Source organism: Lissotriton helveticus, chromosome 4_1, assembly GCF_964261635.1.
Source record: "Lissotriton helveticus chromosome 4_1, aLisHel1.1, whole genome shotgun sequence".
Taxonomy (NCBI): Eukaryota; Metazoa; Chordata; class Amphibia; order Caudata; family Salamandridae; genus Lissotriton; species Lissotriton helveticus.
Window position 1 is genome coordinate 1,103,575,711 of NC_136063.1, and position 16,622 is coordinate 1,103,592,332.

General features: G+C 45.7%; 1 protein-coding gene across 2 annotated transcripts in view; it reads left to right on the forward strand.

Moving 5' to 3' along the window:
* Positions 1-16,622, forward strand: part of CTNNAL1 (catenin alpha like 1) — an 883,049-nt gene that overhangs the window by 527,925 nt on the left and 338,502 nt on the right. For both annotated transcript variants that reach the window (XM_078687708.1, XM_078687709.1), the window contains exon 8: positions 6,844-6,930. In XM_078687708.1, the coding sequence (XP_078543834.1) occupies positions 6,844-6,930 (87 nt within the window). The remainder of the gene's footprint in view (positions 1-6,843; positions 6,931-16,622) is intronic.

The window sequence follows — 16,622 nt, forward strand, 5'->3', positions numbered from 1 at the left end:
ACTGAGGGCACATCGACAGAAGGACAAGAACTTGATGAGTACCAGAAATCTATTCAGAATCTTGAGCAATGATTTGGCTCACAGAAAGTAGCCATAGTGAGATGTTTTCATTTATTTTCTATAGAACAGCTACCAGATTATTCGGTGGAGAACTATGTTACAGCATGTAGGGTTCTGACTTCCTCATGAAAATGTGGGACTTCGACTGACCAAATAATCAGCTGTCAATTTGTTGTATGGTTCATAGCAAGAGCTTCCAGAAAGAAACTTGTATTTTTCAAAAACTTCTATGGCTGAAGCCAATTAAGTTGCAAACATAGAAATTAGCATTATTTGTAAAAGCTCAAGTGATTCAGTCTGTTCTATCAGATCCTGTAATGTACTTAGTAAAAGTGTCTTAGAAAGAAAGAAAAGTGACACCACATTGGTACCTCGGTGCAGGTCTAGTCATCATGTAGCCATTTTTAAATCCTGTTTAGGCATAAAGAAGACCTGTTATTCAGGTTGGGCGATTTTGCCAGACGATGAGTGAATAAAATGAACGGTGTCAGTAGTGTGAGTGATAAACCCAGTGAGTAGAAATTTAAGTCCAGTGTCAAGAGTTTTGTGTTAAGTGTTGATACGTGTGGAGCTGACTGAAGTTGGGAGCCTGATATTCTCATGGATTTGGGGACTAGGTTTATCATCATAAAGCGCAATGCATAGTTAGAACATTGGAAGAATGAAGCCTTATTTGAACCTGAGATTAATGAAGAGGCATTCCAAGACACAAAAATTGACTTGATTGGGTTCCTAGTGCTACCCATTGCATTTCCGAGGGACGCAATGTGTCTAATATGGTGTATATTGCTTTTAAGGGCAAAAGTATCCTAGGAAGTATACACCAGGGTTTGCTGGATGTAGTTTTGCTGCCTGGGAAAAACAACTGGGTATGTCCTTCTGTGAATTTTCTGAAGATCTGTCATGTCAGAAAGCAGTTGTGATTGAACAGATCTATGAGAATGTGTCCAATGTAAAACGTAAATTTTTTTAAAAGGGCGACAGTGACCTTTTAGGAATTGTTGAGGTGAACTAGACGGTATTTGGGTACGGTATGGGTCGTCTAAATTTTTTTTGCAGTGCTAGGAAATCATAGGATTAAGAGTGTACCCCTTACTGTGAGGCCAGGACTGGCACAGGCTCTTAGTAAATTGCAATCTGAGCGGGATAGCTCCACTTGGGTGTCTCCTATTGTGGTTACAGGAATAAAAATAATGAACTGATTGTTTGTGTTTACATGAGGGCCCTAAACCATTCAATATAAGAAAAAATCAATTGTGTTAACATCCACTGGATCTGCCTTTCAGTGAGTAATGGAGCAACTTCTAAATGGTGTGAAAGGTGCTGACTTCTACTCTGATATATTTGGTTATTCGAAAGACTGACAAGCACATACGGTACATGATATTCTAAGTCTTCTGGCAAGTGGTTTACATGTTTTCAAATGTGATTTTGGTCAGAAACAATTGAACTTCTTAGGGAACATCATTGGTGCAGAGGGCATCAGTCTTAGAAAAGGATTGGCAAAGGCCGTTAAAGAGGTCTTTGGACTTTGCGAGTTTTATTCATAATGTTTGCTAAATGTTATGTCTATAGCTGAGCCCATAACCAAGCTGACAAAAAAATATGTTTTATCTGGAATGAGGAGCAAGAATGTGCTTTTGCAGGCATCAAGGCCGATTTGTAGATTGCTCCCTTCTTACAACCACATGCTCTGTTTCTGTTGATGCTAGTCACCATGGGCTGCGAGCTGTTGCCACACAGAAGAGCATGAACTAGCATACAGTCCTGTTTGCTTATCATATCTGGAGGGATGCATAGAAGCAATATTTTGTTATCAATAAAGGAATGCTTGATTGTACGTGGACTGTACAGAAAGTCTGATGTTACATGTGGGTCATCCAGTTTACCTTTAGGAAAGAATACAAGCCTTTTTTCCTACATATTAGGAAAACCATGTGCATATTCTTAGAAATTGACAGCAAGACTGGAACAATTAAGCATGAAACTGTTGGAATTAAGCTAGCGGTTGAACAAGTTCCTGGCAAGTGCAAAGGAGGCAAATTGTTTTTCTCTCACATGCCAGTGCAGGAAGATCATGTAGTTGGCAAGGAGTTTGAGAATGGTGAATATCTAATTGCTTCAGTTGATTTTGAAGAATAAACATGCATCTCTGAGGAGCTTTAGAAGCAGGACATGACTCATGATCCAGTTATCCAAAAGGTGGTTAAATTTATTACAGAGAGTTGGCTTAAGGAAAGGTGTTTGGCATGTGATTTACAATGCTTTGCCAAGATTGTTTTGGAATTGTCTATGGAAAGTTGAATATTCTGTGGGATGAAATATTAGTATCCACACTCCCACCGTTTTACTTAGAAACAATTTTCTTTTCAAGCACACATTGGACTTCTACCAATGATTTTGAATAAAAAAGATTGTGAGACATATTGGTGGCCAAAATTTGAATATAAAGTTATGCGCTGTGTAACCTCTAGAAGCACATACACACATTTTGCAACTAGGAATTACCCAGTAGTAACTGCAAACTTACCAGAGCTATTTTGGAAAAGCCCACTTGAAATATTTAGAGCCTTTTGCTGGATTTAGGAATAGGAAAGCCACCCCTTTCCTTAGCCTTATATGTAAGTATCCCCCGAGGAAAGCCTTTAGAGTCCTATGGCAGGGTGTTGTATATTGTTAAGTAGGACATATAAACTTATATATCTTAACAGCAAAAACCCCAAAAGTGTCGTTTTGCTGGAGAAAAGGTAATAGGGTTACCAACTGGAACCCTAGCCTGACTAACTTCTGAATGGGGCTACATAACAGTACTGCAGTTATCAAATTAATTGTGGTATGAAACCAGACCTGATGCCCAGGTCAAATTGAATGTCACTTTTAAAGTTAAGAAACTTTTAGAAAGTTACCATTCTGTTCCCCAGTGATCCAGTGGCCTCACACTGGCTGGGACTCACCACCAGCTTTCTGCCTGCTTTGGGAGTGGTGTGTACGAATCCCGTGCATAGGAGCCAACACTGCATGGCAGGGAGATGTGTCACCTCCCCTTTACAGGAAGATCTTCAGAGTGTTAACCCAAAAGTTGAGCTTCAACAGGTAAGCCGCCTTTGGTGGGAAAATGGTGATAGCACTCCCAACTGGCAGCCCATTGTTCAGACAGACAAACTGCAGACAGGGACAGAGCAAGAAGGCCGGTGCCCAAATCAGTTTTCCGGGGCGCATGTAGCTCTCAAGTAGCCTCAGGGTAGGCCACCATCCAACGAAGGGTCCTGATGCCTTGAGAGTGGCCAGAATGTTGCTCACTAGGAGTGCCAGATGCCACACATCACCTGAAAGTCATCACCCAAAAGGAGCAGACATGGTAGTCCATTTACTAGTAACCGTGTGGTCCCCTCAAGGTACTTTAGCAGGATAAAAAAAGGCACCGCTGGCACCCTGGACCCTCAGACCATGCAGGATTTGGAAAGAGGACCAAAGAAGGACTGCCCTGCTGCTCTTGGAATCACACAAAGAGAGTCTGCACCATTTGCTGATTTACACCTGCTGCATGTTGGGCTAGCGAAGATTGGACTGTGCCTGTGGCTCCTAGCTCTGGGAAAAGTTGACCCCCCAGCCCCAGACCAGACTCGAAGGATCAGTCTGCTGATCCCCTGGAACCAGCTCCAGGGACTAAAGAGTTAAAGTAGACTAAACCGGCAAAAGGCTAGCCACCGCAGAAGACGTGCTTCTAGCTGCCACTGAGATCTGCGAGAGACTGATCTTCGACAGCCAAAACTTGCACCCGAGACCGCTGGGCCTGGGAGTGTCCTAAGAGTCTGGATTGGTCACTCCAGATGGACACTAGCCCCCACAATAGGATTTTGCCACAACCGTTGTACCCAGAGACCAGAACCCTAGCTGCTGCTGACCCCCGGAAAGAGGATCTTGTGGGTCACCAATCTCTGTGACCAAAGTCACCCACATCATCCGTGGACCGAGGAATCACCACAAAGGCACTCCCATCAGCTGCAACACAACCAGAGCATGTTTTCATCCTGCATTCCCAGCATCAGGACCACATCATTATCATCTGTAAAAGGCTTTAGTGGCCACATAACTGTCCAAGTCTACCCCACTGGCCCCCTAGACCTCCATCTTGTCTTATTTGGCCACCCGAACCAGGCCGAAGTAGTAGTAGTAACTTTTCCATTTTTTTAAAGTTTTCAAACTTTGTGTAGACCAGTGCTTGTTTGCGATTGAAATTAAACGTGATAAAATCTTTGAAAAATCATATCCCGGAACCCTCCGGTTGAATTTGCTCATCTTAAATTCTAGAAATTCATAACAATACTTTCTATTTTTATAAATCGGTGTTGTGGTTCTTTTGTGTTTGGTGAGTTTTCTATTTTGTTGTTTGGTACTGTTAAATGCTTTACACTAAGTTCCTTTGTTCAAGCCGTACCGCTCCTAAGCCATAGCTACCCAGGATTGAGCTTAAGGTTCTACAAATGAACCTGATTTGACCCAGTAAAGATTTTGTGAGTGCATTCTACGATAAAGCCCCACAGCCATATCATATAATACACCCAGATCCTCACAAAAATGGATTGAGGGAAAATGTGTTTCGCAACCAAAAATGAGGTGTGTAGTTTATTTTCTTCGATAGCTCTTTGTATGAGAGGGTACACTTAAAATTCTTGTTGCGCTTATTAAAGGGGTGCAGTTTACATCTGGAGAAATGTTACAGTTTTTGAAGGAAACAGGTGTGGTGCACAAGAAGACAAGTCCAATCCCCTGGGAAGCGGATTGGTTGAGAGGGTGATCAGATTGATAGGGGGGATGTGTCTAGCTAGCCACCTTTAGCGGTTTATTGTTGAGAAGGTTATTAAGGAGATTCTGTGGCGGGATCATTCATTCATTGCCAACCTCAATGACTGGTATAGTTCCCTTAAAAACACTCAAAGGAAGGAAAGCATTTATGCTGGTTGCGCCACAATGGTTGAAATGTCGTTCAGGCTTGTTGGTTGTGAAATGTAAAAGGATAATGTGGCTAGGAACAGAGTGGAAGAGAAACAAGATGAATCCTGATCACAATATAACTCTTTACTTTGTGCAAACAGGAGGGTGTTGGTATAGGTGCGAAGCTTAGGATCAAACTTTCCTGCCTGTCGGAAAATGTGATCCCATACGTGGTCCTGAGGTCCTTTTTGGGCAAGCGTCTTAATCTGCAGTGTGTGTGTGGAGGGAGGCAGATGGTGAAACAAAACTTTTGTAAACTGTCGCAATTTCGAGGGAATGACAACGATGAATTAACCACCAGTGAGAGTCAGAGGGCTGGTTTTGCTAGAGGACCAGTAAGGGGCCACGATAATGGTGTGGTCAGCAAACAAGTCTACAGGGGTACTCTCATCAGAAGACGTCCTGTGTAGAAGAAGAATTATGTTAGACCTGCTACGATTTTATATTCTTTTGCTTTTCATTTATTCTTGCATAGTTTTTCCTCTTAAGGGGTATATCACAGTGTGCCTTTGCCATGTTTGAAATAGGAAGGTGTGTTATGTCATGGGTGTCTTCGTGCTTGTGACCCGTATGAGTGTCTCAGGCTGCCGCAGCCTGCCTGCTTTCACACTGCAATCTTGAGAGGGCGCACAGTGCTTTCTGTATCGAATGTTTTTAGGAGCTCAGGAAGTGAATGTGACAGTGTGATGACTAAGTGTACTTTTCAGATGTAAAATTGTCCCTCATGCATTCCAATGAAGCACTTCCAATAAGGCAGAATGATACACCAAACAACCATTGGAATGCCAGAGGGTAATATTCCTTTGTGTAAAGCCAAGCCTCACTCAAGGTGTGTTTTAAGGAATTGGTAACAGAAAAGGCCTTGCGGATAGCTGTGCTGTCCAGCCAGACCTCCAGTCCTTTGAAGGTCACCAGTTAGTGAACAGCCCAAACTTAAGTCTCCCCCTGTTATCACCTCACACGTGATTAGGACATGTGCTCCCCTTAAAGTGCCGGCTCCCTGTTTTCCTGGTACTGCCCTGGAGAGGGAGGTCTGCGGGTGTCCTTGCTCCCTTCCCCCAGAGTACTGCCCATGAGTGCCAGAAGAGTGCCCTGCTGCCCTTGTCCTGTATCTTTGCTTTGTGTCAGGGAAGCTTGCACTGCTGCTCCACATGCAGCATGCTCTGCCTCTATTCTGTGCTACTGAAGCTTGTTAAAAATGGGTTAAAAAAATACATGAGTCAGAATCTCTGATACTGTTTCTTCTGAATGGCATTTCCTATGAACGCATGAAAGGATATCTGCAGTACTGAATTATTTTTTCCTTTTCCATTTTGTGTTTAGCATTTTCAGTGTTACTTAGAGATGTAGCTTAAAAAATGTGATACTGGAAACGAGGTTCCATTATAAACGTCAATAGTGCTAAAAAACGGAAATACCCCTGGTGGCAAGCAGAATCAAAATAATATATATATATATTTGCATTACGTATTTTCTAAGCTAAGTACCGGCTTATACCTTTCCCTCTGCTACCTTTCTCTCTGCCATCAGCTGCAACATTCATGTTCTAGAGTCGGGAAACAATTAAAAATGTTACTTAATGGTAATGAGCAGTTTCATTTAATGTGAATAAAGGGTTTAACGCTCATGCGAGACAAAGTTCTTAAATTATAGAATTATCTAATTTATATGTACACGTATAAAAAAAAAAACTTTTTCCGGGGCGATTACTTATTGATTGTAAAGTGCCATTACTTCAGGTGACGAGGTGCTTAATTTAAGATATCATTGTTTCTGATTTCTTAAAAGCAAACGCAGAAAACGAAGGAGATTACAGAGGATTTGGAACTCGCCATTCTAAAGACCCGCCAGTGCATGACTGAGCTGCGAAGAGAAGTAAGTAGAATTACATTAATGACGCACGCATTTTAAGATGCATCTAAAATGTATTCTGTTCCATTCAAGTGTTTCTAAGCCCTAGACCTAGAGAAAGCATCGACGTCACTTCCGGATAATCTCTAGCATGCGCCTGTCCATGCATGACGCATCGCTTTTGTCTATCTTTGGTAACTTGTTTAGTCAATGACGGAATGATACTACCCTCAGTACTATGTCTGCATGCAAGTATCGTATGCTGTGTAACAAACGCCAAGTGCTTATGTATTGTAACTGTTCTTATGTAAAGCATTCTGTCACCTATTTGAGCCTTGTTCATCTATATATATAAAAACGAATGTATGTCTGTCTGTCTGTTTGTCCGTTATGCATTACTAGACCATTCATCCGATTGCCATGAAACTTTGGGAAGTTGTTGAGTACACTCCTGCGAAGGTTTCTGGCATATGCATTACTACACCATTCATCCGATCGTCATGAAACTTTGGGAAGTTGTTCAGTACACTCCCGCGAAGGTTTCTGGCATAAAAATATTTTAAATATCGGACCCCCAGGGCCCTCATAATCTTTCGAATACTGATGTACGCACCAGACGGAAAAACAAAAAATTGTGTATCCACAAGCACTCGAATAAATAAATAGAATTAAAACACCATTCATCCGATCGCCATGAAACTTTGGGAAGTTGTTGAGTACACTCCCCCAGAGCGCTGTTTGGAGGAAAGATTTCACGGCCGATAGGCCACGCCCACTCTCAGGCCACGCCCACCCCCCAAGCCTATGTAAGCGCTGAATGATAGCGCGTCATTGGAATCTCCAAGACCTCTGAGGCGGAAGCCGGAGGTGTCCACGCTCGATTTTTTAAAAAAGTTATATCACATTGTATAAAGCTGTATTTTACTTTGGGCACCAACACAGAGCTACTCTCTGTCATTTTCGCTAAGCAAGCTACCAACAATCAGCGGATTTCAGCGCTGTTTGGAGGAAAGATTTCACGGCCGATAGGCCACGCCCACTCTCAGGCCACGCCCACCCCCCAAGCCTATGTAAGCGCTGAATGATAGCGCGTCATTGGAATCTCCAAGACCTCTGAGGCGGAAGCCGGAGGTGTCCACGCTCGATTTTAAAAAAAAGTTATATCACATTGTATAAAGCTGTATTTTACTTTGGGCACCAACACAGAGCTACTCTCTGTCATTTTCGCTAAGCAAGCTACCAACAATCAGCGGATTTCAGCGCTGTTTGGAGGAAAGATTTCACGGCCGATAGGCCACGCCCACTCTCAGGCCACGCCCACCCCCCAAGCCTATGTAAGCGCTGAATGATAGCGCGTCATTGGAATCTCCAAGACCTCTGAGGCGGAAGCCGGAGGTGTCCACGCTCGATTTTTAAAAAAAGTTATATCACATTGTATAAAGCTGTATTTTACTTTGGGCACCAACACAGAGCTACTCTCTGTCATTTTCGCTAAGCAAGCTACCAACAATCAGCGGATTTCAGCGCTGTTTGGAGGAAAGATTTCACGGCCGATAGGCCACGCCCACCACCCCTCTCCTACGAATGTGCTTCCCACGCAAGCGCAGCGGACGAGCGCAGCGGGAGCGCCGTTTGCGCGCCGAAGGCGCGCCTAAGGCAAGCCCGTCTGCGCCCGTCCGCGCCAGACCGCGCCCAGAGCCCGGACCCCTGGTTCGCCCTTCCCAGGCCACCACTTACTCCCGGGACACCCTGCTGGAACTACGAATCCCCCTAGCCCCTCCCTGCAGCAACTCGATCTCAATCGCTGATGGGAACTCTTGCTGCCGCTCATGCTCATACAGTTTCCACCCAGAGCCAACGTTGAAACCCACCACTCTCAACATGGCCCTGCTTAACTGCAGATCCCTCCCAAAGCATCAAACGGAAATTAATCTGCTCCTGAAAGACTCCGATATCGAAATCCTATTCCTGACAGAAACATGGCTCACAACAGGATCAGAGCCAGATATCGTGCAGTCACTTCCACCGGAATACCTGATCAAATTCCACAACAGACCCATAGGCACTGGCGGTGGAATCGCCGTTGTTTACAGAGACTACCTCACATGTCGACTCAGAGATAGTCCCATACGGGACTGCGAAAACATTTTCTTCTCAGTGAGCCGTCCACCATCGCTCACACTTTCGGGACTACTAGTTTATCGTCCCCCCGGACCAATTCGTCACTTTTGCGAGTCACTCATTGACTCTGTTTCTTCCCTGGCCTGTACTACGCCGAATTTTACGATACTGGGAGACTTAAATCTCCATCTCGACGATCCCTTCAACAAACCGGCGATGGATCTCAAAGCCGACCTAGGCTCACTCAGCCTCGAATTACTTAACAACCTCCCTACTCACATCAAAGGTCATCTGTTGGACCCTGTGTTCTCCAATCTTCCCCGTCTCACAGCCAGGCCCCCTATCCCTATTCCTTGGTCAGACCACTTCTTGGTCCCATTAGAGCTACGGCTATCCACTGAACCTTTGGGTAAACCCCCTCCCCAACCCCCGGATCGCCCGTGGAAAAAACTGGACAAAATCACCTGGGCTCAGGCTCTATCCTCCACCTCCCCCCCCCTGAACGAAGACCCTTCCATAGCAGAAATTCAGCTACAGGATTGGATCCATCAATCCTTAGATACCATCCTGCCACTTAAACCTATGCCTAGCAGGAACAAATCGACCAATTCTCCCTGGTACACCCAGGAACTCCGTTCCTTAAAAAAGAATTGCAAAAAACTAGAACGTGCCTGGAGGAAAACCTGGTCTACAGACTCCAAAAACGAATACAGAAGCGCTATCAAGCTCTATAAAACCACAATCAAATCTACCCAGGCCACCTTCTTTGAAGGTAAGATTGCGGCAGCAGCCAACTCAGCGAAGGAAACATACCGCATAGTGCGGCTCCTCACCAAAATCCAGGACCCTCCCCCCACCCCTGACCCTGAAGGCGTGAGATGTAACCAAATGGCCAACTTCTTCTCCGCAAAAATTGAGAAAATACTTACCTCACTCCCCTCACCCCCCGCTTCCCCCCATCCTATTGCATCCCCCCCTCAGCTGGAGGCTCCTTGCCTGCGAACCTTTGATCAGATCTCCACGGAAACTTTCTTAGAAACCCTGAAAGCTGTAAAAAGTGGCTCACCAGCAGACCCTGCTCCCATCAGTAAGATGAAACTGGTCGCCCCCACAATTGCCCAACCCTTCACCAATCTAATAAACGCCTCCTTCAGGAGTGGCGCCGTTCCAGCTAACTGGAAAAAGGCTACGGTCAAAGCCCTCCTAAAGAAACCCCACCTGGACCCTCTAGACCCCTCAAACTTCAGGCCAATTTCACTGCTTCCAGGGATTAGTAAAGTGGCTGAACGAATAGCTAACAAACAGCTATCCTCCTTCTTGGAGTCCAATCACTTACTACGCGACTCCCAGACTGGCTTCAGACCGGGCCAAGGCACCGACACTGCCTTGCTCGCAGTTGTCGAAGAGGCGAGAGCCATCATAGACGCAGGAGGATCAGTGGCAGTGATCCTCCTCGATCTAAGTGCCGCCTTCGACACGGTGGACCACTCCATCTTGGTCCACCGGCTGAGCCAACTGGGAATCACCGATTCAGCCCTCGCATGGATTAAATCCTTCCTCGAGGGAAGATCATTTCAGGTATCAGACGGTTTTTCCACGTCTAAACCCCTGCCTATGCGGTGTGGGGTCCCTCAGGGCTCCTCCCTTAGCCCCACACTTTTTAATGTCTATATGGCCCCCCTTGAAGACATCATCACTCCCTTCGGTGTCAAGTCAGTGATGTACGCTGACGACACTCAGCTGGTGGTGTCCATTAACCACTCTGACTCTAGTCTAGGAAACCTCGCCAGTTGCCTAGAAGGGATCTCTCAATGGATGTCGGACTCTAGACTCAAGCTCAACGGCGACAAATCCGAGATCCTCCTACTGGGCAACCGACACAAACTACCCGTAAACCTTTCTTGGCCAGCCTGCATGGGCTCCTACCCTACTCCCAAAACAGAAGTCAAAAGTCTAGGTATCTGGCTTGACCAGGACCTTAATTTCAAAACTCAGGCCAGGAAAACATCAGGGACTGGTTTCGGACTAATCCGTATGGCCCGTAAAATCCTCCACCTGATCCCTTTCCAATCCAGGAAGTTACTGATGCAGGGACTAGTTAACTCAAGACTTGATTATGGCAACATCCTATACTTGGGAGCCCCTGCATCAGTCACTCAAAAACTCCAGGTGGCCCAAAACGCCGCAGCTAGAGTCCTCACGGGAACCAAAGCACGGAACTCGGCGAAACCTGCCCTCAAGAGCCTTCACTGGCTCCCAGCCAAAGAGCGCATCACGTTCAAAACGCTTTGCATAGCGCACAAAATCCTACAGGATAAGGGCCCCCCTATACTCAGATCCCTGATGAAACCTCACAAAGCTAGCCGTCACCTAAGATCTGATTCACTTGCACTGGCCTCCATCCCGAGAATAAAAAAGGCTAGATCGGGCGGCCGCAGGTTCGCCTACAACGCGCCTAAACTGTGGAACTCCCTCCCACTACCCATGAGGAGTGAACAGAACTTACTATCATTCCGGAAAAAATTAAAAACCTGGCTCTTTCCCTAAACACCTTCCTGCATCGACCCCTCTCGGAAGAATCTTGGTCCTCCTAGCGCTGGGATGCCCAAGGGTAGCTATGCGCTCTACAAATCCTCTTCCAAATTCCAAATTCCAAAGGTTTCTGCAATACATTTTTTTAAAATATCGGCCCTCCAGGGCCCTCATAATCTTTCGGATACTGATGTACGCACCAGACGGAAAAACAACAAATCGTGTATCCACAAGCACTCGAATAAATAAATAGAATTAAAACGACACTTTGAAATGTTTTCCATATTAAAATGAATACGTTTCAATAAAAATGACACAATGTAAATTGAATGTTATCATGACGAGTTTCCTTGAATTCCCTTTCTTTGGAGATCGCAGCAACACGCGACGGGTAAGCTAGTGTTACATAAAATGGCACAAAATTGAACAAAAGCCATTATACGTAATTCGCAAATCTGCTCCTCAATAAAAATATTGTAGAAAATGTTGTGCCTGATAAACAACTTGAATCGCAGTTACCCTGTTTTCATCCTACATTTAAATCCTTCATAGCACACTTCAAATAGCCTGTCCTTCATAACCAAGTTTATCTTCTGCGCTAATAGTAATCATTTAAAAACCAAGGGATTCTCAGCAGGTGAGACTCACTTAATTCATTTCTGTAGTCCATCCTCGTGGTGAATATGAGCAGACTTGCTGTTCTTCAGTCACTGAAGATAGTTTTTTTAGGTCTCGCCTGCATTTAGCTTTGGGGTTTTTAGGTCTCGCCTGGCGTTAACAGTGCGCATGCACTGCTTTCTCATGGCGAGGGCCTTTTGGAATCAATACGGATTTCAAGGGTGCACGCGGTGGGAAAGAAGATGTGCACGCGGGGACTGGATGCTTTACTGGCGGCGTGACACTCTAGGGACTTTTTTTTTTGGGCTCGGCTGCGCTGCTCCTGACGGCGGACTCGGCATAAAACTTAAGCTTTTATGCATGAGGACTCTGCTTGAAAGGTATGCTTTTGACGAGTCTGGGCTGAGGCTTGGTTGCGCGTGAGATGCGCGGTCGGCGGCATGCGCCTATTTGTATTGGCCGTGCAGGTGATATACTTGCCTTCCGGTTCTACCCCCACACATGCACCTATTTGTATCGGCCGTGAGGGTAATATACTTGCCTTCCGGCTCTACCCCCAGTGCGCCCCCTCCTTTTGGTTGTGATGCAGAGTGTGGTACAAGGAGAGAAGTGCAGTATATGCGAGTACCCAAACGAAGTTCCTGTGCACACCTGCCTCTAGTCTATGTGCATGAAGGTTGGCCCGGGTCGGAGTGCCTTCTGTAAGTGTCGGGAAAGGTGTCAGGCCGACGTCCCTATGTAATGCTGAGGTAGCCTGCTCCCGCAGTGAGCCACAGGGGCTGGCATGCATTGGCACACTCTGGCAGGCTGCCAGGCACCCAGATTGGACGATTTGTGCCTGTGGGCCGCATCAGGGAGACATTCTGCTCCCAGTGAGTCTTGCGTGTCATTGCAGTTGCTGGTTTTCACGGCCCTGATGATGACTAGTTTCCGAGCCCTGGCACGACCGAGAGAGCAGGTGTTAGGTCAAAGGGGTGTTACAACAGTAGGCTTGGACAAGCAGCATGCGCAGGTTAGGTGCACCCCCCCCCGCTTCCCCAGTCTAGCACCAGTTCCATGCTGGAGAACACTGCGCTCTTCTAGGCATTCTACCTTCCTTTCCCAGCACTTCTAATGCCTACCATGTTGTGAGATGGGCACCACTGCCACGCTCCCTGCAGTGCTGTAAGACCCGCCCAGCAGTGAGCGCATGTTCTGTGCAGTGTGTGCGTTACACGGACCGGGAGATGCCACTGAGCAGGGGGTTGCACCTCTGTTCGAAGTCAGTCGCCGCTACTGCATTAACTGAAGCGCCGCTCCTTGGGGTCAGAAGAGGCCTTACACAGGAGGGTAGCCCCTGTAGAGGGGCTGCAGCGGCCTGGTCGAAAAACGGGCCTCTCAGGCATGGAGGGGGGGGGGGTGCTGCAGTCCCTACGTGTGGTGTAGGGGGTGCAGCAGTACCTAGGTGTAGTTCAGGGGGTGCAGCTGTCCCCCGGTGTGGTGCAGGGGGTGCTGCAGTCCCTAGTTGTGGTGCAGGGGGTGCTGCAGTCCCTAGGTGTGGTGCAGGGGGTGCTGCAAGTCCCTAGGTGTGGTGCACGACAGGCCATTCCATCACTGTTGCACCCAGCTATATATACACAACAAGCAACATACACCTAAAACCAGCCATGACTATTGGCTTTATCAATAATCGGTAGGTGTTTAGGATAAAGCATTGTACAAGAGTAACATGCCACACTGAGAAAAAAGAAAGAAACCAACATCCTAAAAAAAATGCTAACATTTTTTTTTTAGGGAATGCAAAATTAAATAAAACAAGTGAAATATATACTAAATCACCGACGTTGATTACCTTAACAGTTTTTGCAATAATTGTTCAGAAATCGATCAGTGTTTTTACTGGTTAGGGGCAGGACAATGGTATAGGGGCCGATGGGGACTGTTTCAATGTCTACTTTGAATTACTACTGATCCTGAATTCTGGATGGAATTGGCCCATTTAAAGCCCTGCTACTCTCTATGCCTGTCTGGATGGAAACTGCCGTAGATGGTGATAGCATTCAGTACAACAAAGTCTATTATTTACCACAATACAAATGTGGTTAATTAACTCACTCCTCCCTCCTCTCTCCCCACAACCCCCTCTCCATGTGTTTTTTTTGGTTTTATTTAGATTTTTTTTTAAATGGCAGGAAGGGAATCCTATTACTCTTCCGTGTGTCTCTGCTACTGTCTCGTCCCCAGCATTACATTGCAGCTGACTGAGAACCCAGCTCGGGAATAGGAAGGAGGGCATGGAGGTGGCTTCTCCCAGTGCGGTCTACAGACATTAACCACTGCTACACTACAAGGTATTTCTAGCGCACTCTTCTCTTTGTCTTACACCGTGCTGCAGCAATTGCACTCTAAAGTGCTTTAAATCATTTTACAAATCTGCGTGAGCTACACTCCAGGCTGGCCGATTGTTGCTCCACCCACTTCCCCTCTCATCTCTCCCACACTCCCACTATACACACTCAACTCCCAATACCACCGTCCTCTCTCCCCCCTCACCACCTCTCTCCTCTCTATACTTCCTACTCATACATACTACCTTCCTTTACCTCCTTTCACTGAATTACTTCCCCTCTCACCTCCCCCCACCCCCCAAATTGTGAAGGGTTTGACTGTCTGATTGTGTAGTCGCACACGTTAATTTTGGGTGATGCTGTCTGCTGCGTACATTGTGTGGCCTTGGGTGGTGCACACATTGTGAATGGTGCTGCCAGTGCTCTGGTCGCATGGTGCTGCAGGCACACGTTGTGTAGTGAGTTCACTGCCTCAGATTGCAGGAGTGCTCAAGTTGTGTGGTGCTGGCAGTGCACACATTTTTACGTGGCGCTGACACTTCTGCCAGTAAGGCCGCACTGGAAGCCTTGCAGGTCAGCTGTCAGTTACAAATTGTCTGCCACATGTGTTGCAGGCACACATTAGCAGTGCTGCCACCTTCAAAAACAAGCATTACAAATGCAATAGGTCTCGCCTTTCGTTAAGTTAAAGCCATTTGCTGTGCTATACAATACCATTAGCAAAGCAAATGGCTTTAACTTAATCAAAGGCGAGACCTATTGCATTTTGAACGCTTGTTTCTAAAGTGTACACCAATAATTACAGTGGACTTTGAGTCGGGCCATTGCTTATCATTGGTTGTTTTTCTTGACAATCTTAATTGCTTGCTTCTTATTCCAGTAGCGCTCTTCACTGTGTGTTTTCCCTCCCATGGAGAACAGCTACTTTAGCATCCTTTTGATAAGATGAAATGCATCCTTCCATTGATTACATTAAGGGAACCATAGTTCTTCCCCATCTTATCTGTTGGTTCATCCTGGCCCACTCAGCCGAATTTCAGTTTTTTCTGTTTTTCCATTTTCTCAAGCTCCTCTCTTTCTCCTCTACCCTTCCCTGCTCACTTCTGCCCCATGCCTTTTAATAACTTACAGTTGCATCAGCCTGCTCCTCGGTTGTTCCCTCCCCTGTCCTGTAGTTAGATAGCCACCATCAGGATGGGTCCAGCTAAGCAGCAAAAAAAGCGACCATTGCAGCATCATGATGCATGCGTTGACGTGTGGTGATGCATACATGTTTATACCTTACAGTGGGGCTGACATTATCTTTCTTATTTCCTGATGCTGTTCAGCCAACGCCAAAGTTTTGACAAACGACTTTCTAAAGTGACGCTTATTGGCCAGTGCTTGTTTAATGGCGTGATCACGTGGTTGATGTATTTGTGTGTATCCTTGTTTAAAAGAGAAAATGAACCCAGGGCATAAACATCATTGTTTGTCTGCCTTTTTATGCCAGTGTATTATAGGTGGTACAACATCTTCATTAACATGAAAGATGCATATTCAGAAGAAACAGATAATGAGAGTAGGTCAAATACTACAAAAATGTTTAGTATAAAAAAACAAACGAATTCTACTTTTTTGTGTGACGTCACTTGAAATCTAAAGCAGTTCTTCAAAATATACTGAAACATATTTACCTGTGCATATCTGCATAAATAGCTTCGGTTTATGATATGCTTTGAAACGAGCGAACTTCTAACCAGCTACAATCAAATTCGAGTAGGAGGCAGGGGACTCTTGAAAATGGCGAGGGGTCAGTTAAAGGCAAATTGCGGATCATATTCAGTGGCATTATTTTGCCATTTTAGCACACATAGGTATTGATATAAAATGTACTTCAATGCGGAGAACCGCCATAACAACGCGGAGATTACCCCGCACTGCCATTACAACGTGGGGATTACAACGGAAGTCGTTACAATGACTTTCGCTGGAGGGCGCTGTTGGTTAGGGAATAGTTTAATTTTCTATCCAACATCTTCTCTACTGTCAACGTGGGCTGGAGTTGGAATAGAAAATTAAACTATTCCACTATCCAGCGCCCTCCAGCGAAAGTCGTTGTAACGACTTTCGTTGTAA